The 24063-nt window shown below is 40.4% G+C and overlaps 1 protein-coding gene across 1 annotated transcript in view; it reads right to left on the bottom strand.

The window, feature by feature from the left end:
• LOC308131116 (calcitonin gene-related peptide type 1 receptor) overlaps nucleotides 1-23181 on the bottom strand; it is a 34462-nt gene extending 11281 nt beyond the window's left edge. Inside the window, exons 1-2 of the mRNA XM_080497720.1 lie at nucleotides 23082-23181; nucleotides 1848-1956 (exon numbers count right to left, since the gene is read on the bottom strand). Coding sequence (XP_080353846.1) covers nucleotides 1848-1922 — 75 coding nt within the window. The 5' untranslated portion in view covers nucleotides 1923-1956; nucleotides 23082-23181. The remainder of the gene's footprint in view (nucleotides 1-1847; nucleotides 1957-23081) is intronic.
• Between the last annotated feature and the right edge of the window lie 882 nt (nucleotides 23182-24063).

The following is a 24063-nucleotide window of genomic DNA, read 5'->3' as shown; positions in this document are numbered from 1 at the left end:
GCAGTGTCCACCAACAGAATAGGCCTGAGTGCCTGACACCAATAGCAAGGGGACCTGCTGGGTTCGTTTCACTGCTGGGGGGCTTTTTGTTTGGGCGAGTTTGGTCCATTTGTCCCGAACAACACTTCCATATGAAAAACACATTTTTGTGTGTCTGTCTATACGGCAATGATGCTCAGGGCCACTGAAAACAGTTTAGAAATGGTTCCCAAGGTGGAACTTTTTCAAAGCGGTCTGACTCCGTGGAAATGTGTGAAAATGCTTGCTACAACATGCACACGATATCCACAATAAAAAGTTATTCTGCACATGCTCAGTTGATGGACTCCCTGTCATGACTCCCAGTCCATCTTCTCCTGGAACTTGGTGGTTTTATAGTTAAGTCACTGTAACAATCCAACTTGTCATAGACATGTAAGTGCAAAAAAAGAAATGTTTTTCCCTTCAAACATTGTGTAAATGAAGCCTATATTTGTCACCCATCTATATGTTTGCACTTGATCCACCCATTCTCTATAGCTACTTTATCCAAAGATAATACTCTGGACATAAAGCAAGGCAGTAACCTGAAAGGTGTCATTGCAACATGGGAATAGCACCAGCAGTGAGATGATTACCCATGCAGGTCAGTAATAACCACCTCTCAAAACACTTGTGTCTTTGGATTATTGAAGGACCTCTGCTCACATGGAGAAACCCAACATGATCTCAATAACAACAGGTTAAAGGCGCAAAAAAATGTACCAGAAGCAAAGCTGTGGCTTCTTGTTTGGCAGTCACTACTCAACTGCCAAACCTTTGGTCATATTTCATTAAAAAAAAACACACAAAAAAACAGATCCCATGTTAAAGCTTCCTATGTAAGATCTTTTCATCCTGTTTATGTTATCTCCCAGGAGAATGTATGCATAAATCTTTTTTTTTTCTCATACTGTCCTTTTTCTTTTTTTTTTAAATCACTCAAAGCAAATTAACATCTCGTTCAGAAGTCCACAACTTTTAGGCCAAGTGTAATTTTTGGGATAATACAAACATTAAAATCATACGAAAAAAGAATGATTACTTAAGACCCCTAGTCTAAATTACGCTCTTTAAAAATCACTCTGTGTGCCTGCCTCTTTAAGAGGGAACATGTATACAAAAAGCACGACAAAACGTGCAGCAAATCGGGAATTGTGTGTTATGACTTGAAACCATTTCTAAAAAAAATTAAAAAAAAAACAACTTAGAAAGACACCAAATGGAGGGGATACTCAGTCAGTCAATTTTCATCTGAAACTTTCCAGTTGTGACTTTGTAATACTGGTCTGGTTTGTATGTCATGCCCCTTTTTCTCCATTACCACGTCATCCATGCATCCAGTCATAGATTTTCTCCAACATTCCCATGACACGCCATGACTAGCGTGACTGTATTATGTACTCTGGGTGGTCTGGGCCATCTCGTAAAAGATTCTCATTCCCACAGTCAACTTTAGAAAGCTGTAACAACTCCAAAAGACCACTTAATCACCTGATATCACATAAAATGTTCTTTTCCCCAAACAAAGAGATAATATAAAAATTTTTGAAAAGAAAAAAAATTACTAACATGAATGTCTGACTCCCATTTGTGGCTTCATCCTTACAGGATGTACGGACGTAAGAATCTCAACTCGGAGCCGTACTCAACGTTTCATTAAATCCTGATGGAAATCGGGATTTAATGAAACGATCTATGCAGATGCACTGCCAACCAGATGTGTCCAGCAGCAGACACCAGCTTGCGGCAGCTTTTTCATAATTTCAACTTGCAAAGGAGCAACTAAGTTTGAGTAGAAGTATATTGTGGAGCAGAGGCCACCTTACCTTCGTCAGGTCACACAGCAGTACGAGCGCCACCATCCAACCCCACATAAAGCCTTCCAGCTTCCTTACAGCCATGTCAGAGCTGGTTGGTGATTTACCAACTGGAGCCCTGGAATGAAAAGCAAACAATTAAGAATGGTCATTAAATTCAGATGAAACCTGCTCGCAAAGGTTATCCACAGCGCCGCCCATGACCCCATCTGCTGATAAATGTTTTGCCAAACGGCCATAAAACTTAAATGTCACCATTGTACCCGCCGTCACAGTCAATTTATCCAGGAACAGATGGTGGGATTAATGAAACCAGGGGTTAACGGAATATGCATAATGATGTTTGTACAACACCCACACGTTTTCGTATTAATCCAACCAACAGGTATGAAGTACCGAGTTTAAAGAGGGAGCAGAACGGAGGAGCAACTCCCACAGACAACCCCAGAGCGAACCCAGAGGCAGTATGTCTAATTTGTCCCACATTAATGATGAATGACAATTTACAATTCAAATGCAAACTGTAATACCAGCAGTTCATACTCGATCTATTAAAGTTGAATATCTTCAAAACAAACAGGTGCATCAGAATGTCAGTAATTATCATCATTAGAGACAACAAAGTGATTTATTCACTCACAGAAGCACTTCATTTGATCTGTTGTAATACGACGTCTTTGCTAATGGTGATTACGATCATAACTATAATCAGTCCTCATGTACTGAGCATCGACCAACTGATGAACACTGCAGCTGGAGAGATAAGCCACAGGGACTCACCCAATCAAAAGCCTTCTGATCTTATGGATAAACGGCAATACATTGTTGCAGGGGGTAGTGTAATGAGTTATTAAAGTGTAGTTTTTGATTGCAAAATGAATAAAATAGCTAAAGCCACTTCAAACAATAGGCACAACAGTTAAAACAGCTAAATCAATTAACAGTAGATTAATAAAAGGGAAAATATCTATAAACAGCTAAAAAAAAATGGAATGCAAAATACAGCTTTAGTATTTATAACACACATTCATGAGCTTTTGTATTCTTATTTTAAAAGTTAAACCTGTTATGGGCTCCAGAGACATTTTATTTGGTCAAAAGTAAGAAAAACTCTTCATTGTTCATAAAAGTTACAGAGCAATGATCTACTCTTGGGTCAGAATGCAATCGACAACGCTGGTAGACTGAAGAGAAAACACAACAACCGCTGCATTGTTGTTACACGTGTAGAAATATTTACAACAACTACAGTTCGCATGTAGCAGCATTTCAGAAAAGCGTTTTCTTCTGTTTCCACAGAGACGGAGTCTGAGTGTTTTGAAAAAGTCCCATTTTGTCCCATCTTCATGGACGTGGAGTCCAAATTTCTAAAAGTTTCACGCTGGATGCCATTTTCAAAAAGTTGCATTATTACAAACAACCAACAAAGCAAAGTTTTCTTTGTTCACAACGTTGTTGTGTTAACAGGGCCTTATTTAAAGCTCGTAGCGGCCAGGCGTCGTTTGTTTCCACTGCTCCATCTCGTCATATTCGCGCCTGCTTTTCTAATTTCTACTCCTCTCAGTCTTCTGAGAAGTTATTCTATATTGTACTTTTATGCTCCTGGCAAATAATCAACAATGCAATACCACCCAAAAAAAAAAAAAACTGCATTAAATATAATCTTATACATATACAGTACCTTAAACCCAAAGCCTCATAGTTCCATTACTCCAGTGAATTGTATGACTCGTCTTGTGTGTTTGTTAAAACATTTCGCTTTGAAAAAGGTGATGTTTGCGTCTCCTGAAAGCCGAGTCACAGACGGCCGTCTGGAGCTGAGCCGGAGGCCGCTGGGATTTACATGTCAAGGCTGCAGAGTAGCAGATGAGACAACACTCAAGTGAAAATTTCTCCCTCAGGTTATAGAAATTTGTCTTGCAAAACGCTGGGTTTTACCAAGCCTCCAGTGGCTTACGTTTAAGCAGCTAATGTCGAGCGATCAGAGTTACAGGCTCCAGTTTCTTCAGACTTTGATCTTTAGACTTTGAAGACCATGAAGCTGCACGACTTACTGAACATACTTATTTAGTCATTCCATGTTTTGTTTGTAATTTCTGCTAAACATACATCATAGCCTGAGCTAAGAATCCCAAGCAAGTACCTGTGGGTACTGAGAGACTGTGTTGCGTTCAATGCAAGTAAGAAGCAAAAAAAAAAAAACTAGTGTAAAGGATTCTCAGCATGGGATTAAAATTTGTGGATATATCTCAAACAGGACTTCAAACACACAATAATTCGTATTTGCGGTTGTCTTTGTTGTGGTTTAAAGTGTCAGTATTAGGAAGTATTGCTTTTCCAAATGGTAACTTTCTGAGTTGAATACTATTCAAGTTACTATAATGATTCAATGAGTGGGTTAGGAAACCTTTCTCCTTCGACCGGATTGTGTCTACTGATGTGAAACCTGCTGAATTTGGAAAAAAAAAAAAAGACTGATGGTTAAGGAACCACAGTAATTACATGTTGCTGCAACATAAATCAATATGAGCTTGAGGTAGTGAGATCCAGCATGAAGTGAGCTGAATTGCATGCATATGGAAATAGATTGACCTTTGGGTTTGCTTGCATTTTGTTCAATGATCAATGAAGCATAACACCATGAATTAAGTGGTCTGCTATAAACTGTGTTGTTTCTGGGTTCATTTGGTTCAGTTTTTCATGGAGCCCCACAAGTACAAAATGAAATGTGATGCTACCCTGTTGGACATGGTCATGTTGGAATTTATCAAACATATCTGAATGTTGGAGCAAATAAAACTGAATTTGCCGGAAAAAAAAACTCACAGCGAGATGATTAGTCAAAATGCTGTGGGTAGAAGCCTCGGGAAGAAAAAAAAAGAAGAAAAAAAACTGTGATGGGCTACAACAGATAATATCTTACAGTTAAGTCCACAAATAAAAGTTGTGGGGACCTTTTATCGGTTGTATTTTGAATTATAAACAACAACAACTTTGTCCAGTTTAAGCTCCCCTCTCACCGACAGCCTTGCCTTGATAGACAATAAAGAGATTTTCTTCTCAAATTAAATGGTCAGATGAAGCTAGAGAGATCATCTGTCAGTGACCCATAAAAAAAAAAAAGATATCTGACCCATTTACTTCTCAAGGGAACCTGAACGATAGGGACGGACCCGGTGCCTGGGCTCTGAGTTAGAACAGCTTTATTCTGGAAAGGCGAGGCGTGAAGGAGGTGGGGGTGGAGGAAGGGGAGGGGCTTACTGAAAGTGGGATTGTAAAACATTATGGAGATGTGCAAATTAGAAACAGCCAAGGAAAGGTCAGCTGCTCTGTCTCACACACACACACGCACACACACACACACACACACACACACACATACACTTAGGCAGACACACAGCACTCGCAGTGCTCGACTCTGCCAAGTCCCCCAGCTGTTTCTTGGCAGGCCTTGTTTTTCATACATTAGCAGTGATGGAGGGGACGCATCTTGTCCGATGGCAGCGGGGAACAGGCGTCACAGTGCCGAGCGCTTTCACAAATCCTCACGCCTCATGTGGCGACAGTAGTGGGGATTTTGCCCCACTTCCAATTTTCTGGGGACACAGTTTTGTTTTTGCTGGTCACTCAGGACCATTTAGTCCCGACCTCCCGTGTCCAAATAGGATCCATTTGTCACGATGGAAATTTCCAGCTCGACAGTCTATTTATTTGAACTATAAACACCTTCCTGCTGTGTCAAGGTGATCGGCGTTAGATACTCAGCAGTGTATAACCAACTCAAGACGAGCTCGGTTTACACCTCACAGACTCGGGCTGTGAATGCGGTGGAAGGGCGTCTTGAGCTCGTCGGTTTCAATTTTCATCTGAAAGAAAACTTCAAACGCCCGGACCTTGTTCAAACCAAATTATTCCGACAGGGTAAGGTTTTAATTCACTGCTGAGCAAAACAGCCCTTTTATATAGCATGAAACTAATCTATCACAGGAGTTTGTTCGATGGCAATATTTAGGTGTCCCAGTAACTCAGTCCATATGGTTTTCCCATTTCTTAAACCCTTTTATTGTTTCCTTATTGACTCATTTACTATCTTTTTAGAAAACTAAACGGAAAATGTAATTGCGTTTCTGGGTCAAGTAACATAACAGCTCTGTCTCAGTGTAGGGGCGGGGGGGGGGGGGGGGTTGGTGTGCAACTTTTCTGAAATGTCTATAGTCAATAGTTCTTTTACACGTGTCAGTATTTGGACAATAACAATGGCAGCCTCCAGAGTGTCATGACTCCCAGTCCATATATTCCTGGGACCTGGTAGTTGAGAGTAATCCGTAATAGCAATCCAACTTCCTCGTATGACCATACAAAACCTTTCTGAAACAAAAATGCAGAAATTACACAAACTCACCTGAACCATTGAGATGTAAAATGTCACCCAGTTCACATTTATGCCTTTGAGTGAACGTCATAACAGTTGATTTCCACATGTTTAGCATTTGCATGAGGAACTTATGACCAGTTCTATTTTTATGTAGAAATGTAGGATTTTTGATATCCAATAGTTTGCCACAGACTTTGACTCGTCAGCTAAGTTTCTATATGGTTTCGGATTATCTGACTGTTGACTTCCAAATATAACATTGGTAGTTTAATAAGCAACCTTCACCAGTACATGTGAAGAATTGTCTTTGGACAAGTCATCAACACCCCAAGTTGATTTTAGTAAAAGGACTTGCGTGGTTGTCCATGTGCGCTTGTAGATGGAATGTATGGATTGTGTTAGAAGGCGATCACAAAATAAGTCAGTATATCAATTTCCAAAGAATGATCATGCATTGGTAATCACAACCATTTTAACTGAAAGCATCAAAGGAGGGTCCAGTTACTGTGAAGATTTCGAAATAAACTTTATATGCAGTAATAAGAGAATCTGATGCAGATCATGCAGATCACCCAGAGAGTCTCAACATTTCTGAGAAACAGGAACAATACTAATTCAGGTAATTCAATTAAGTTCATTATGCCTTCAGTTTGATCAAGCATTTTTTTCTGCATTCTTTTGAGGCAAGTTGGTTTTTTTTAAAACATTACCTTTGACATGTTTCAAGAGTGTCATCTCGTTTCTGATGAAAAAAGAAGAATGCCATTGAAGCATGTCAAAGGTATGTTTCGAAAGCCACCTCTCCTGAATAGAAGAAAGAAAAAGAACTAATAAACAATTCTAGTTAGCAGTAACTGAAGAGGTAAATCTTTGTAGTTAGTACTCAAGTTGCTCTTCATGTCTCATGTCATCATGTCTGAACTCACTCAATGTTGTTGTGGTGAAAACAAGTGATGTAATACAGGTGTGCTGTGTCATAACAAACAAAATAGGTGAACGGATGACTCACAAGACCCCTAAATTACAACCTTTATCAACTTTTTTTTTTTTTTTTGATAATTGCAGCATAGTGCTAAAACTCCAACCACCACACACACGCACAAAAAAAAAGAAAACATGCACTCGGTTGTTGCTCTCTTGAGGTTAACCTAATCCCAATGCGAGCAGTGGGTGGTCCACTATTATCTGTAGGAGCACAGAGTGTTGTGCTGGAGTGGTTAGTCATGTCCACTTCGCACAAGAGCTGACGTCACCGGCCACATCAGCCAGCATGCACAGAGTCGCCGGGACAAACAGCCCGAGCAGAGCATCTGCTATCTTCTCACCCTGTACCCGAGCTCTGCCTGTCCTTATCAACTCCCTCTGCCCCTGTAGAGATGTCATGCTGCACTGTAAACATCCTTTTGCGCTCACAGGATGTTTGGCGCCCCATACTCCGAGTTCCACCAAGGTTCCGCCCAGTGGCATTCGGACGTGCATTCGTCCTTTAACCTCAGTACTGCCTCGCTCTTTCGCAGGATGTGGGGCTTAACCGGAGAGGAGTAGCAGCCTGAAGAAATTGATCATCTGCTTGTAGGGTCGATATGAGAAATTCTTTTTAGATTGTCCTTTTTAATGACCATTTATGTGTGAGTGAGTTTGTGCATATGCATGTATGGAGTTTCATAGCAATGCCAAATATTCTCACACGCTTCACTGGGTATTGCAATAAAAGGGATATATACAGAGAACTGTTTGCAACATACATAGACCACAATCCGCCATAATAAAATTTTTCTGCACAAAGACATTCACAACAATTTCTAACAGGAGCATCTCCCAAGAGATGAATTACACTACACCATTCGGGAAGGGAAGAATCCCTTCTGTGCCATCATGCTGTAATGTTTGCACCACACCGTTATCGGCCTTCGAAAGCCAAACAAACATGAAACTGAGACAAACTGATCTTGAGCGTCATGCGCTTGACGGGAAAAAGAAAATCAAAGAGGCCAACAAGGGAAGAGTCACAGTTGTGGCTTCTGGACCTAATGTTCAAATGACCGGCAGACTTCGTCAGCAATCTCCTCAATGAATGGTGGGAGTTAGTGAATAGCCAATTGCAGTCACTCAAATGAAAGTTACTTTCATTTCATTAGCATCACTTCCATAGTGGCAAAGCTGGAAATCTTCTGACCTCATTAGTCTGAGAACAATTATTCTGGCATGAAGGAGTTCAGTATTTAAGTTGTTGGTATTTATTGTTTTTCATACTGTGATTTTACTGCTCCAGTCCAAGTGAGATCAAACACATCTGCATGGACCCTTGTACTCAAATGAATTTGACTATTCTGACTTGAGACACGGTGTATCATCCAGCACAGTAAAAGCTCCACGGAGATGGTTCAAAGATATTAAGATATGTGTTGTGGATCGGCCAAGTCAAAGTCCAGAGTTTCTGGCCGGACTTGAAAAGGTCTGTTCACGCCCAACGCTGACAGAGTTTGTGCAAATTTGTAAAAATAAATGAAATTCAAAGCTGTCGAAAGAGTCCAGATGTGCAAACCAATCCACATAGACTCAACCCAAGGTGCTTCTCCTCAACAACAATCACATAGTTACTACATTTTTATTGAAGGTGTTTTCATTACATTGGCAGAAGTTTGAGGACATCTGTTCCCATTTTGACATCCAATTTTTGAGTCATATTGTGAAACATTTATTGCGTTTTGGGTGTCTATACGACGACGGTTGACAGTCACCGTAATGACAACCCAACTTTGCCGTCTGTCCACACGAATGTCTGCATGCTCATCCTTGCTTATACCATATTGTTGTGAATGTGCATGAGTGCGGTTTCATTATAAAAACAAATGACAGCACCAACCCTTGGCCTGACATGCTCACTCCATTATTTTCAAAATGTTGCTGTGTAAATGCAAAATATTTCTGAAATGAAAATGCAAAAAAATTGTTTTTTTACTTGAAAAATTGTTACGTAATTGGGGCCTTTGATTCTTATAAAAAAAAAAAAAAAAAAGTAAATTAAAATGACCACGATTTTATTCAGTTATTAAATGGTGAAACATGCTAATTGAATGTCAGCAGTCATTTTTAAAATGTTTTTCTCAATCTAATATTGAAAAGTCAAAAGGGAATAGATACATAATCCTTTTTTCTCAAAGGCATTTTTGTCTATTTTTACCGAACCAAAGTTTGGATGTGCAAGACGTCCATCCATGCATTTCTTTGTTCATTTTTCAGTCAATCTTTCCTTTGTTTGGACAGTGAAATTAAAATCCATCCTTTGTGATCAAGCAATCAGCAGTCTGCTCTCTCAGCACACTATCATTTACATGCAGCATAATAAATAGTGTTTCTGTGCCTCTATATCATGGGCTTAGGTTAATGTAACCATTTAGTTGTTAATAAGACTAATATAATCCATGTTCGTACTGAACATAGACAAAATGTATCTGCTAAATATTCTTGACCGTACTTTACATGTTAAGTACAATCAGTCAAATGTGACATCAAGATGTCCGGACCTCATACAGAAAGTACAGAGACATTTATACTATTTTCAAATATTTTTAAGCTATAATCGATGAACAATTTGTGATTTTGCAACTTCCTTTCATCCTTCAACAAGTACATGGTTAACGGCTAGCGTGGTTATTGGTAACCAATGCATGCAGAGTGAGAGAGTCATAAATCACCGTCTTAAATAAATGGGCACCACCGAACTGCCTGTGCACCTACTAAACCACGACAGATTTCGACAGCTTCTACTGAAGAATTTGGAACTGAAAAAAAAAAGATACTCAAGTAAACAGAATGAACGTGATTTCATGTGAATGTGAAAAACTTGCTTTGTTTATTGCGACATCTTTCATGAATTCGTGAGAAGTGAGAGTTCAGTGAATAGAAGAGGGTCTGAAATGATAGAGAAAATGCTGTCCGTCTTCAGGATATGTCACTTACAAGCATTTCTTCAAAATGAGAAAATATCTTCTCTCAATCAACTCGGTACATGAGGAGAGGACATTTCACACAGGATGAACTGTTTGCGCTCACACTTTTTCCCCTTCCTTTAAAATTTGACGTTCAAATAGGAAGTCAGAGATGTTATCAAGCTGAAGACATGAGAACAGACCTCAGATAAGCCGAGGGGCATGAGCAGATGTCGGAGGGGGGAGCAAAACATTAAAAACAACCAAACAATGGCTATCTCACACAGATGTATAGGAGGTGCCGTCTTGGCTGCCTAAGAGACTCAGTGCACGCAGTATTCTTTGCATTAAATGGACAGGAGGGAGGTTATGTTCCTGTGTTTTCACAGCAGACGACTCCAGGGATACCTAAGTGTTCATGTCACTGTGTTCACGCCCATGCCGGCGTGCCAACGTCCTCCAGGCAAGCACATGGATCTATTTACAGCCGTGGCGCGCAGAGGAGGAAAACACTGCATTGTAACGTAAATGTACACAGCTTGCTTGAAAAATGAGAGAGACAAGATGCTCACGTTGCTTCCTAAATAATCCCGCTAGGTGATGTCAGACGCTATAGAACCGGTCTTTGCTGCACTCTTTAAAGCCCCCGAGGCTGTGTGGTCAAAGGACAGATGACGCAGCCGAGTATCCCAAGGAATTATGAATATTGAAAGATTATGTCGCACGCAATCTTCATCCAGTGCCAGTTTTCAGTGGCTGAACAGAGCACGTGTCCTTTTTACAGCCGGGCAGAGTGTGTGTGTGTGTGTGTGTGTGTGTGTGTGTGTGTGTGTGTGTGTGTTGCTGTTTGGAGGACGTACAGTTCTACTGTGATCGGGACTGAGGCGAGCACAGACTTGTTCCTGCTAGATTTTAACTCCCTTATGCAGGAAGAGTATAGAAATTTTGAACAAATAGTCCAAAACTTAATTCGGTGGAGGTCCCCTCGACTGAGTTCAGGAAAGGCCGTGGACCATTTATTTAATGTCTGATTCAATTACAGTGAACTGAAACACTTTTTGACACACTTGTGGTAATAGAAGAGCATCATTCAAAATAAAGGTTTCCTCAAACTTAGATCAGGGATATCAACCATGGGCTCATGGGCCAAAACTAACCGACCCAAATGAGGCTCCAAACCACCCAGCAAACTATAAAAAAAATAATAAAAAAATGGAAAGACATGGATTTAAAAAAAATACTACATTTTCAAGAGTCATCAACACAACACAGACATCATCTACGGTACCTTGTTGCTATCAAACTAACTTGGAGTTTGTGAAAACATGCATAATGCATTATAATTGGCTTTTTGTTGGAATTGGACTCATATTCAGTCGTAGTTGTGTGTTTTGTTTAATAAAAGATACTTTTAGCGCATACATTCTGCACCACAACAAGGAAAAACTTTAACGTTTAGATTTAAAAGGTTATTCATGACACTATTTTACTGGTCTGGGCTACTTACGATGGACATTTTTTAACAAAGTCACTTTTTTTCTTTGACATATGCAAATCTAATTCTGTCAAACTCAGAGCCGACAAATTCTTACTCAAATTCCTCCTGTGACCCCAGGCAGCTCCCTCAGGAGGTCCTGGGAGCCGATGATTTAGAGTTCATGGATGCGTTTCATATTATCTACAGCTTTACTGAATTTTGCATCATGTGTGGTCTGTTTAGACGAAGCACATCAATGCTCAACAGCAAGTCAATTAAAGTATATGAACTAGTATATAAGTACATTGACGTTAGCACTTCTTGAAGAGAAAAAAGAAACCAAACAAATAAAATAAAATATGCAGGAATGGAAGCTAAAGCTCCAAACACATGACAGCTACTGTGGACACAGGCTGATGTTGATTACCGTGGGTCATTTTTCACAACGCTGTCGGATTGAGTTAGTTCTGGATTAATGAGGCGTGCCTCATACAGTAAATAGGAGATTTGTGGGATAGTACCATGATTTTCGTGAACAAAAGTTTTGGTAACGGGTCTGTTAAAGTTTAGTCTTGTGACACTAATTTCATTTTTGCAATCAGTTACTAATGTTTAGACAAGTGGACATGGTTGATGTAGTTTCCTGATGTAGAGATACTAATATTACTGAAGTACTTGTCACCCTTCCTGATCTAAAGATGCAAGATTATTGCTTTTTTAATTGATTACTGCTTATCAAATTATACCAATAAGCTCAGACAATCTTTTATGAAAGCTTCTCGAAAATGAGTACCATTAGGAAGATATTGTAAACTGCCAATTAAAGACCCCAAAGTAGCTGCATCAGCAAAATAGTCGCTAAAATCTTGCTTCAATGGCCATAATACTAGCATTTTAAAAGGTGGACGCATCAGAGGATCGTTCAGTACAACCAATCCAACACCCCATCTAATGCAGATTAAAATGCAGGAAAAGACTCCTCCAGTCTGATGAGCAATACAGATCACCTTATAAATGCACAGCGACCCACAACACACAATAAGAATGATGTTTACTGTATATGCTCCATGTGACAATCTGCATAGAAGCAGAAAAATCCCCCGCCTGTAACCATGTGACCATCAAAGCTTGCAGTATATACTGCTGTCTCCACATTATATTCCAGACTCAAAACAACACTTAAAACAAGAGATGACCGATAGTTTTTCTTCGATATCTGGAACTCTGATTTTTGCCACATGACACTGCTGAGCCTCACTGCTCACTGGATCGACTCCGACACTTTTCAGTTCAAACAATCAAACAGTGTTGCATTCACACCCGTTTCTTATATCTCATAAATCAGATCTTGCGGAAGAGCACTGCCAGGAGCAGATGAAGCAGTAAAAATAAACAGGATGATGCCTAACCATACTGTCCAACAAAACAGTCACCCAAATATTTTGGGAAGCTATTTGTCCAGCAACAAAGATCTTTTCTTCAGCCTCCTTTAGTCTTGTTCTTAAATCAGTTTTGGTACACATGATCAATCTGGAGAAAATAATGTCCCTACCCCACATGTATGATAACATACATATTTTGAATTCATCTGGGGATTAGTTTCGGTCTAGTTTACCCAACAGAGCAAAATTAGCTAACACAATTTGATGAGATAAACAAATTTGTATACTTTAGCAAATTCATGAGCCCTCATGCAAGCTGCTGGGAATTAAGGGACCTCCCAACTGGGACACATCACACTACCGGTTTGTGAGAGTTCACATGAGAACAACCTAGAGGCAAACATGACCCCCGCCTTGAAAATCTGAAAAACATCCATCCATCTTCTATATCTACATTAAATGGACTCTCCGAGGGGCTGGAGAAGATCCTGAGTGATAGCCTTGAAAGGTCTTCATTCAATCACAGGACCACCAGAGAGAGGCGTGCAATCGTCTGGGGACAATCGTTCAAACCTACAGGCAATACAGAGTCACTAATTAAAAGTATGTGCCTATGCATATCCTCATTAATGCACGCAAGAGGCATCACAAAGCTAATTAATCAGGACTAGTAGATTTGTTATATGTCTTTGAATAGTGATCCCAACCAGTGGGGGCTCCGACCACCACAGGGGGTTGGTTACCCAAAACTTCCCTACAAAGCCTTCTTAATATAGGGGTATAACATTTTCTTTCCGTTTTGAAAATAGGTGAGTTAGCATTTAACTCGCTCGAGTTAGCATCACGTGCATGACAGCCATTAGCTCATATCAATGCTAACGAGGTAGGTCAGGTAGCTACATCACTGTGTGAAAGATTGAGCAGGCAGTGTCTCCATGGCAACAGATGCTGATCTCCTTTGATCTCCTCCATGAGATGCCTCTCTCATCTGCTTTGTATGGGAAACCTTTTGCTAGAAACTTTTGGGGATTTATTCAGAAAGGTCAGCCGTTAACATCCCAAACTCTAACCAATTGGTTCTTGGATGATGACAAAATTCCATGCAATTCAGGTGAGTAGGTTTTTATGAAAAGGTTTCGTCCTTCATCTGAGTAGTTTCATCAGTTCATGAGGTTCCCTCATCTCGGCTGGCCAGTAAAGAGCGGGGATAAGGGGCGAAACATCTCCCAAGTAAAAACACAAGTCTTTGCATTGCAGTAGAAAGCTAAAGTACCCACAGAACTCTCATGCAGACAGAAATTCCGCAGAGAAACAACAAGCCTCTGTGATCGGGTGTCCTCCCAGTCACTTAGGAGACACTTCAGACAGGACCACAAAACTGGAGCACAGAAAATTGGCAAAACATTAAAGATCTCATCAAACTTTGTTTACACAACAACATTTTGATATAAAAAAAAGCGTGGAGGAGATTCTCTTGGGGTTACACCAGTAGTCTCATCCTTTCATGACCACAGAGAACCAGGTTTTAATTGATCATTCTAACAGGGTGAAACACCAGGGAGCAGGGGAGGAGGCGGGACTTCTCACACATATTTTACCACCGTGGTAAATTTTTAATATTGGGAACCTTCACATTTTCATACATAAATTAATAACAGTCTGGAATACATACAATTAAACTAAAATAGCATAGTTTCCCATTCAAAGTCCACATCGGTCACACAGGACAACAGAACATAACAAACACCTTCGCTGTCTTGGGTTTCTTTTTTAAAAGGAGGCTTCGAGTACTCGAGGTCCAACCATAGTAAAAGGATCGGGTTCTCGAGGCCCCCGGTCTACGCAAAGGAAAAAATAGTACAAATACTTTGACGAGAATACACAGGGTAAAAATAAACCCGGCCCCATCGCGCACTGCACCTGCATAGCTGCCGCCGATCCTCCTTGGCGTTGACGTAAATGTTTTGATGGAGCTATAGTGCGAGCGGGCAGCGTTTGGAACGGTCTCACCTGCAGATCCGTGTGCTCACTGCTTGACCTGGGGCGCACGGTTCAGTCTGCTGGGAATGTGTGGCTAATTCCACCAATTTTTTCCACTACACGGAACCGCATTTTCACAGGTCACTACGTTTTCTTTGTCAAGTGCACTGAGCAGCACGGGCAGGCCGACGGCTTTACACAATAGCTTAAGCTTCCTTAGTCTGTCTTTTTCTTTTCCATGTGATATTTCTGTCTCCCTAACAAGCCACCGCTTTTCACTGAATTCAGATTCATGGCCGTGTTTGTTGGGAGGGATTAGCCGCACAGAAGACTGCCCTCGGACTTTGCAGATATGGTCATAGTGTCGCCAGGAAGTAGAAGAAAACTCAAAACTTTAAAGTAGTGTTGAGGTCACAATTAACTAAATCCCCCTCAAGCGTCTAAAGCCCCATTTGCAGAACGCTCTCAAGTGAAAACATGAAGAACCACTGTAAACTACTTTTTGAGAATGCTCAGAGTCCGTCTCTGCAGAACTGGGAGGAAAATGAATGTTTTTTTCTGAAATGCTGACACTGCATATGTGCTCTACGCCTGAAGCAAATAGTTCTTCTGCACATGTGCAGGTAAATGGACGACAATGCTTGATGTAATGTTTATGTTGCAATGTTCTCTAAAACTAAATCATTTTCAGAATTTCTTCTGTTTGTAAATAAGACTTTGTTTTGCAAACATTAGTGTTGAAATGCCAAACTTTTCTGAAACGCAAATGCATATTGATGTGTGAATGAGGCCAAGGGGGACTTCGGGAGGTCGTAAAACTAGTAAAGTCAGTGTTTGAGTCCTTTGTAGTCTACAATAAAAAAAAAAAATGAAAAGGTCCTTTTAACTTTATAAAAAACATTTTTATATTTCTAGCTTGTTTTGCTATTTTGACTTGAGAAATTGATGGTTTTATTTATTTTAGCCACTATAACTATTTTAACTTTTTTCCCCCAAGCCTGTTCAGTAACTTCATAATTTTTTTTGATTGTTATTTCAACTCTTTAAGACTTATAATATTTTCTTAATTTCAGCCATTTTAGCAAACTACTATTTTGACATTTTAGCAGTTGTAGCCATTTAAATTTTCTTATAGTATGAACTAATCTTTTCCATTTTTTAGCTTTTCAAGTGGTTCTACTAAGTCATAATAAGATCAAATATATAATCCTAAAGGGCTCTTGGTAACCTGGTGAATATATTATGAAACTACATTATCTTATGTACAGTGTCATATCATCATGATTTCAGCACAGATATTACGACACAAGGAAAAGTGGCCTTTGGGATCGTTTATCGAGTTCGTCAAGAACAATTCACTCATCCTCCCTGCGTTTGAGCTCTGTATCACACACATCCAGCAGTTAAAGACAAACTCAAACTCCCAAGGTAGAACATGACACACTTTGCTCTGATCACAGCCAACATGAAAGAGCAGCGAACATGTTCCACAGCTGGAGAGATGTAGCCCATGCATTATTCACCTTTTTGCCACAACCTTTACGGCTCTTTCAGTGTGCTCAAGTCGCCCGGGAACGCAGGGTCTGCAGGGACCGGTGAGAGTGGTTCCCTCTGGGTAATGCCACGGTAAAAATAGCATCCCAGCCCCCCCGACCCCCCCCGGGGAAGCCGAGGAATATCCTCCACGCACCTGCCTGCAGGGCCCTCGACTTGACCTCAAAGAGTGCGATTCACGTCATTACGGAAAGGTTCAAGTTGCTGTATGTGCCTCCGGTTTGTGAAACATATACAGTTTACCAGTAACATGTGAGCTACTGGGAAAAGGCGTGTAGAAATATTAGACTTAAAGCTCAATGAGAGAAATCCAATCCCTCCACTTTAGATACCGACCACTAAACATTAGCATTTTACCAGATTAACTGCTCATATTAGTCGGATTATTTGGTCAAAATGGACAAAAAATAATAGCTGAAAGCAGAAAATGTTCAACTTCACTTCAATAAACAGTTGATGAATTGACTGGATAATTCAATTTGCAAGATGATTTAAACTGGATTTCAGACATTATTCCTAAACTGGAAACATGAGTCGATACCATTAGTTTGATTGGAGGAAGCCATTTTTTATCTGGAATTATATATATACACATACATATAAAGTAGGGTTATATAAGTTAACGTGCTGTAATAAAAAGGATTCTAAAACAGTTAAGTAAACATTCAAAAGCTCACCTTCAAAATAGGTTCAGATCAAAGAGTTGCCTAATTCATTCTTATATTGGGAAAAAAATATATCTTAAATGATTCATTATGACATTTGATCATTGTAATATAATCAGACAACAATATAAACATACTTAAATTTAGAGAAATTTGACATGTTCCTAATAGTGAACAACTAATGGCCTAAAATCACTTCTCCTTAGTTTCAAAAGCAAACCTCTCATAGAACACGTCAATCTTGCTTTGATTTATTTAATGAATTAATCATTTTTAATTAGTATCTCTTCCATCACCATAGAGAGGGAGGTCTCCGTCCTTTGTGTCTGAGCCCAGTGGGAATCCCACTGAGGGAAACACTAATGACCATGCGCCCACTGCTGAAGCCACAAGACCTTTATGGCTTCAACCTCAGGCCAGTGATTCTCATACCGTGTGTCATTTTCAAGTCCAGTAGCCAGGTCTCCTTCTTTCACCACACAATCAAAAATTGAGGGTCAACCTCCATCCGTGGGAAATGTGCGCAACACTTCCATCTAACTTGTCTTTGAGCCAAATCTCAGAGGAAATAAGAGTTTATTCAATCTGGACAGACTCAGTATTTACTGCCAGCAATATTAGTTTACCTGGATGTTATTTATGTGAGATTAAACAACGAAAGAAAAGTTTTGAAGGATCCAAAACAGGCCAAACAGCGAAAAGGCCTCAAATTGGTAAAATGGATAAAATTGCAAAAAAGTAAATAAAAAAAAAATATATACTAAAAAGGTCAGCAACACATCGAAATAAAAAATAGAATGTCCAATAGAATCAAAATGGATGAAACAACCAAAGACAAATAATAATGCCAAAATAAAGATAATGTAGAATGTAAAATTGTAAAATCGCAATAAACTAAAGGTTTGGTGGTTGTTTTGCTGCTCATAATTAAATGTATTCGGTGGAAGGAGGCAAAAATGGATGATTTACTCATGACGGCTGTAGAACTCAGGCCCAGGTCAATGAAAATAGTTGTTTTTTTCTTGTATTTAAAAAAAAGAACCATTTGAGTCTTCACCATCCTCTGAGAACAATTAATTGAAAAAATATGCCAAAAAATCTTCCTTATACTGCTCCACCTAAGGCATCCCAAGCTAACAGTAATGGTCATATTACCACAGTAGGATAAGTTGGTTAATGGGAGATCCAACAGAAACGGCTGCTGCACTAATTTGCTCACAATAGCAGAAAATTCAACGGCTGATAAAACCTTTAAAAGCAAGAGATCTCTGCACTTAATTCATTAATGGACTTTTTTTTTTTTTTTTTAATCCCAAAGAGGTACAAATGCAATATGGGAATTCTCTGGAACGTGAAGTGGTTCGAAAGTCCTTTGTGGGTTCTAGCCAGCATTGGAGGCTCACCTTTGGAATACAGACAAACATGCAGAGCTTCCCAGGGACCATTTCCGCTCTGCCGTGTGCCAGAAAGCCCACTCCCACACAGTAAATCAGGAAGCCTGATTTACTGTAGCAGTTTGTTTAGCTCAGTAGCAGTTTGTTTAGCTCGCACAAACATGGAACACCCTTAGAAACCGCTCAGCCCTCTTTCCACTGTCCTCCACAAAAAGCTCTGACAGCCCCCTGACATGCAGCAGGAACCTTCTGCACTGAAATCAAAGTACAGCGAGAGATGGAGGGGAGGAAAGAAAAAAAAAAAAAAAAAAGACCCTTCATAATGTACGAGTGGAAAAATTACCTCAAAAGGTTTCGAAACTGAATCCAGAACCCGGGGCTGGGGAGGGGAGCGCCGCATATGTACATCATTGTGCTTCAGTGTAAGATGATAACTACAGCTGGGGGTAAGGAGACGGACAAAATATATGGCGAAAACAGGAGTTGGTGATTTTATCAGGAGCTGGAACACAATCCTACTTGAATACGTTTGAAGGACAGCATGAGAGATGCTGTAAGACTTTAAAATCAGAGTTTGTATCCTTTATTAATGGGCCGCCTCGTCCACACCAGGACAAACAGGATGGGGGATCAATAGAGGGCTGGCTGCTGAGGCCACTGTGCCTCCATGATTTATGAGGGGTTGCGTTTCATGGGAACCATCATCACTCACACAACTGTGAATCGGGCGGCCTTTGCACCCGTCAGGCGTGGCGAGCCACCGCTGTCTGTGAGGCGAGTCCCTCGCCAACGCCCCACTCAGACACGTGTGGACAAAACCACTGCAAGAATGTCAAGAAACATCTTCTTGCTGCCTTATCACCATGAAGTCGAGCTGCACAGTCTGAAGTAAAATAGCAACATGTGATCATGTCAGTGAGCATTGCGGCAATGATTTTGCTTGCAATAAATTCAAATATTTAGAAACAATTCATGTATTTTTGCTTGAAGGGGTCATATTGTGCAAAATTCTCTTTCTAATGGTTTTCCAACAGCAATAGTCATCCCCATATCTGGAATGACGCCCCAGAGGTGAACAAAGTCTGTCATCTCTCTTCCTGATTTGTTTCTATTTCTAAAAAGTGTGTTGCAGCAAAAAGCGAATCAGAAATCAAACCCTATATAGTATCACCGGGGGTTTAGCCAATCCCAATCAAGGTAGGCCCTCCCTTTGACTCCTCCCACAATCAGGCAGCTCTGCTCTGGCACATGGCAGAGGAAGTACTGGCGGAGCCAGTCCAGCGCACGCAGACACAGCAGATTCTTATGATCCAATATTCAAATGGAGGAAAATCAAGGAAAAGCTGGATTTAAATCAATAAACTTTGAATGCAATGTTTTTGGACCAACAAGACTCATGGGAAAGTGTTGAAAAGCTGGACAATAGAACTCCTTTAAGGTTTGTTCCTGCAAAAAAAAAAAAAAAAACTGCTCTTTTCGTTGCCCCTAATTTACACCTGCTTGCAACTTCTGCCCCAGGGCCACCAGGTACAAAATAAATAAGGCTATTAATTACGGCTGGGCGATAACAAAGCATCCTATAATGTCTAAAAATGGCGACGGTGTCAGTTTCATTACCTTCGTTTAAAAAAAATTCTGAATGCCACGGCTCTGGGAACAGGTCGACTGTGTCGTGGAGCTCGTTGAGGCGACTTTGCGAACACATTCGTTGTTGTTTTCGGGACTGGGGGAAGTAAACAATCTGCATGACAGTTCGAAAAGGGTGGAGTCTGACGCCGTGCACAATATTTTCCCCACCACTCAATCAGCTCATGTATTTAGCCACTGAAAGATGTCAGGGCGAAAAATGGCCTCAAAGACTCATCCGACAGTCCTGCCAACTGGCAGCTGCGACACATTTGCCGTCCAGAGATTGCTGACAGCCGACATGCATGGACAGTGAGGAGTAAAAAAAAAAAGAAAAAAAAGAAGAGATTTACCCAGCTCACTTTGTGCGGTTTCACAACAGTTTGTGTCCTTAGGTAACCCCGTCTGTAACAAAGAAACCTCATGCACAGTTGAAGGCGAAGTGACGTCCGCGAAGAGCAACGGACAGTAAAGCTGAAGACCTTTGGGTTCGGATCCTCATGATGAACATCATATTCAACCAAAGTTGACCACACGCCAACTGCCCTGGAAACCTAGTTTTGCCATCTAGATCAGGGGTATCAAACATAAAAGTCTGTGTGGCCAAATCCACCCCACAAGAGGCTGCCATCCAGACAAACCACCAAGCAAAGTGTACAAATTACAAGGGTTTATAAATTATTTCTTAAGCATTGATGCTGCCATGAAAGATAACTACTTGTTTGCTATGAAACGTGCCTCAAAGCCATGCGGTCAGGGCGATTTTATAGAAACATGCATCATGCAACAGCTATAAGAGTTTTGTTGGACAGTTACACTGAAGGTTTTCATTAAATTTGACTTTACGTGGGGAGTAATTGTTTGGTTTTGTGAAATGCTAAATTATTTTCATCATCTGTGCCACAACAAAGAAAAACTGAAACGTTTTTGACACCCCTGGGCTACAAAAACACATCAGTAAGTTAACATTTCTGTGTTTTGTTTTGTTTTTATTCTTTGTTGCATTTTGTTTGAATGAGAACAATTTGCTGCAAACTAGAGCTGCACAATATGCATATCACATGTGTATTTATGTCCACATCAGAAGGAGGATTACTGTACTGTGTAATACTGACATGGGATTTTCTTTTCTTTTCTTTTTTTTACCTTCTTCTCTTTCAACATTACTTCAAGGCTGGTGGCCAGAATGACAAATGTCAAGAAATAAACAACTACTTATGATCAAAGTGAAAAAGAAGCACAGAACAGCTGGGTTTTAAAGGAAAAAGTGAGCTGAAATTTGGACGTATAAATCCTAAAGGAAAGACATGAACATCATACTGACATATATGTACACACTACATATCATATACTAATGTTATTATTATTATTACCAAGTTATATCAACAATCCCTACCCTCCTTTCAATCTGTCTATCCTCCTTTTCTCTCTAGCCTTTAACTTCTAGTGTGGTTCTGTGGGTTTCATCTTGTTAAAAGGGAGTTTTTTTCTCTTTTCCATCACCACTTACCCTTGCTCATGTGCAATTGTTCTTTTCTCTATAAAATCACCTTGAAATGAGTGTGTTGCATTTGGCACGATTTAAATGAAATTGAATTGAATATTACTACTAATAATTATTACTACTAATAATATACTAATTAAAGTTAATGTATATTTAACTAATACTGTGCAACCCTGCTACTGCACCATGCATCAACTAAACAACAGGCGCAGATTGATCCAAATACCTCAAGCTTATTTCACTTTGGGTTTGAAACGTTTGATTGAAAGCCAAAGCAGAAGATTAAAATAATAATAATGAACTGCACAACAATGCGGTTGTCTTGAATTTTCACAATTTTCTTCCACCTCTTTGTTGCATGAGCCTTGAACAGAAAACAGACAAAACAAAAACCTGCAGCACTGCATCAACCAAGTGTCCTCATGTATAATCAGAGATGGACAGGGAGTCAAGCCAAACTATCTGCTCTGTCACCCCCTCATAATGACTCCAGCACATCTTTCTTCAGCTCTCCTTACGCACACACGCACACAGTCTCCAACAAGGGCTACCGTCATCACATCCACCTACACATCATCATCACCACAACAACCACCATCATCCTTTTTTTTTTCCTTCTCACTGTCCAGCCCACAAACTTCCAGTATGTCCAAATCTGCTGCTTATGCAATCAATGCAGCAACCAGTGTCCATCCAGCCACATCAGAAACGCTGCTTGAATGGAGCAGAATGATCCCCACTGTAAATCAATGTGAAATGACTTTTATTCAGTGATTACTCAATCTATGGATACGATGCATAATCCGTGTGCCAGCGACAAACGCACTGCTCTCGGCTGATGCATAATGCAAACAGAAATGAATATGATCGCTTTCGCACTTTTACGCATTTCCACGGGGCACACTGTAGTCGAATCCTGTGCACACCTCTCGCATTTACCGAAACGACGCATTGAATCGGCTAAAAGGTGAGCGCGAGCTCCGTTTTAAACTATAGGTTAAAGATGAATGATGTGAAGGGTCTCGCACGGTGTGATCTGGGTGGCGATGTTATCCAAAACATATACTGGTAGATATTAGCGGGTCGACGCATAGTAACTGGACCCGCTTGCAGATCGTCAACCACAGACACTGAATCGAGGAGGGAACAGCGGTGTACTCATGCATATGTCCTCCGCAATGCCTCCACATACACACACAGACACGCGCACACACACATACACACATACACAGTTGAAGTGACCTCGATAAACACACATCCACGAAACAGAATCGCCTCGTCAACTGCGCGTTAATTGCGCAGCTGAAAGCAACAACAGATCGCGCACAGTTGGTCCGTTTGAAGGAGCTCCTACCGGAGGGTTCGAATCCAAACCGGGCTGGGTAAACTCTGCAGGCAAAATCCGACAGAAAGCTCCCTTTTTTTTTTTTTCCCCGAAAGTGAGTCCTCCTCGTCCCGGGGTTAATGCGCACGCAGAGAGTGCAGGCGTCCGCAGTGGATCTCCGGCGCACACTGAGCTCAACTGAAGCGGCTGTCAGGTTGACGTTGGAAGGCGACCCACTACTTCCTGTTACATCACAGATGGAGCTCCAGCTGAGGGGCTGCAGCCTGCAGCCTGCACCATGTGCACAACACTCTGCTCCTTTCTGCACGTCACACCGTGAAACCGCGGCCCGGACCGACCACAGCGAAACAATACCGACGCCGGAGCTCGTGAGCTCGATTTCTTCCATATTCATATTAGAAATATACACAGGCAAGCGCTGCTATTTTTTTTTTAAATCAAATACATATGGCAGACAAAACCATACAGATCAACATTTAAATGTAGTGAAATAGCTCCTACAAATGAATGAATGAATGAATGAATGAATGAATGAAGTAGTGAGAGTGTAAAAACACAACAGCTAAGAGATAATAGATACAAAACTATAATCATCATCATCATCATCGTCATCATCATCAATCATCATCATCACTTAAAAAAACTTAGTCTTCAGGAGAATTTTCGACAGATAGATAGATAGATAGATAGATAATTATTATTATCATCATTGCTATTATTACTATTATTACTGTTGATAATCATAATAATAATAATACTGTACATTTAAATTACATGAATCATTGCACTGTTATACAGCTGTGTATTAACCAAAAATGACCCAGAAATAGTATCTTTTTAACAAGAGAGGCGATCGTGGCTCAGTGGTAGAGTCGGTTGTCCAATAACTGGAGGGTTGACGGTTTAAATCCCACTCTATTCTAGTCATTGCCATTGTGTCCTTTGGCAAGGCACTTTATCCACATTGCCTCCTATGAATGGTGCCTGAATG

This window comes from Blennius ocellaris (genome assembly GCF_963422515.1).
Source record: "Blennius ocellaris genome assembly, chromosome: 6".
Classification (NCBI taxonomy): Eukaryota; Metazoa; Chordata; class Actinopteri; order Blenniiformes; family Blenniidae; genus Blennius; species Blennius ocellaris.
Note: the sequence above shows the minus strand (reverse complement) of the source record. Positions and strands in the feature narration are given on the sequence as shown.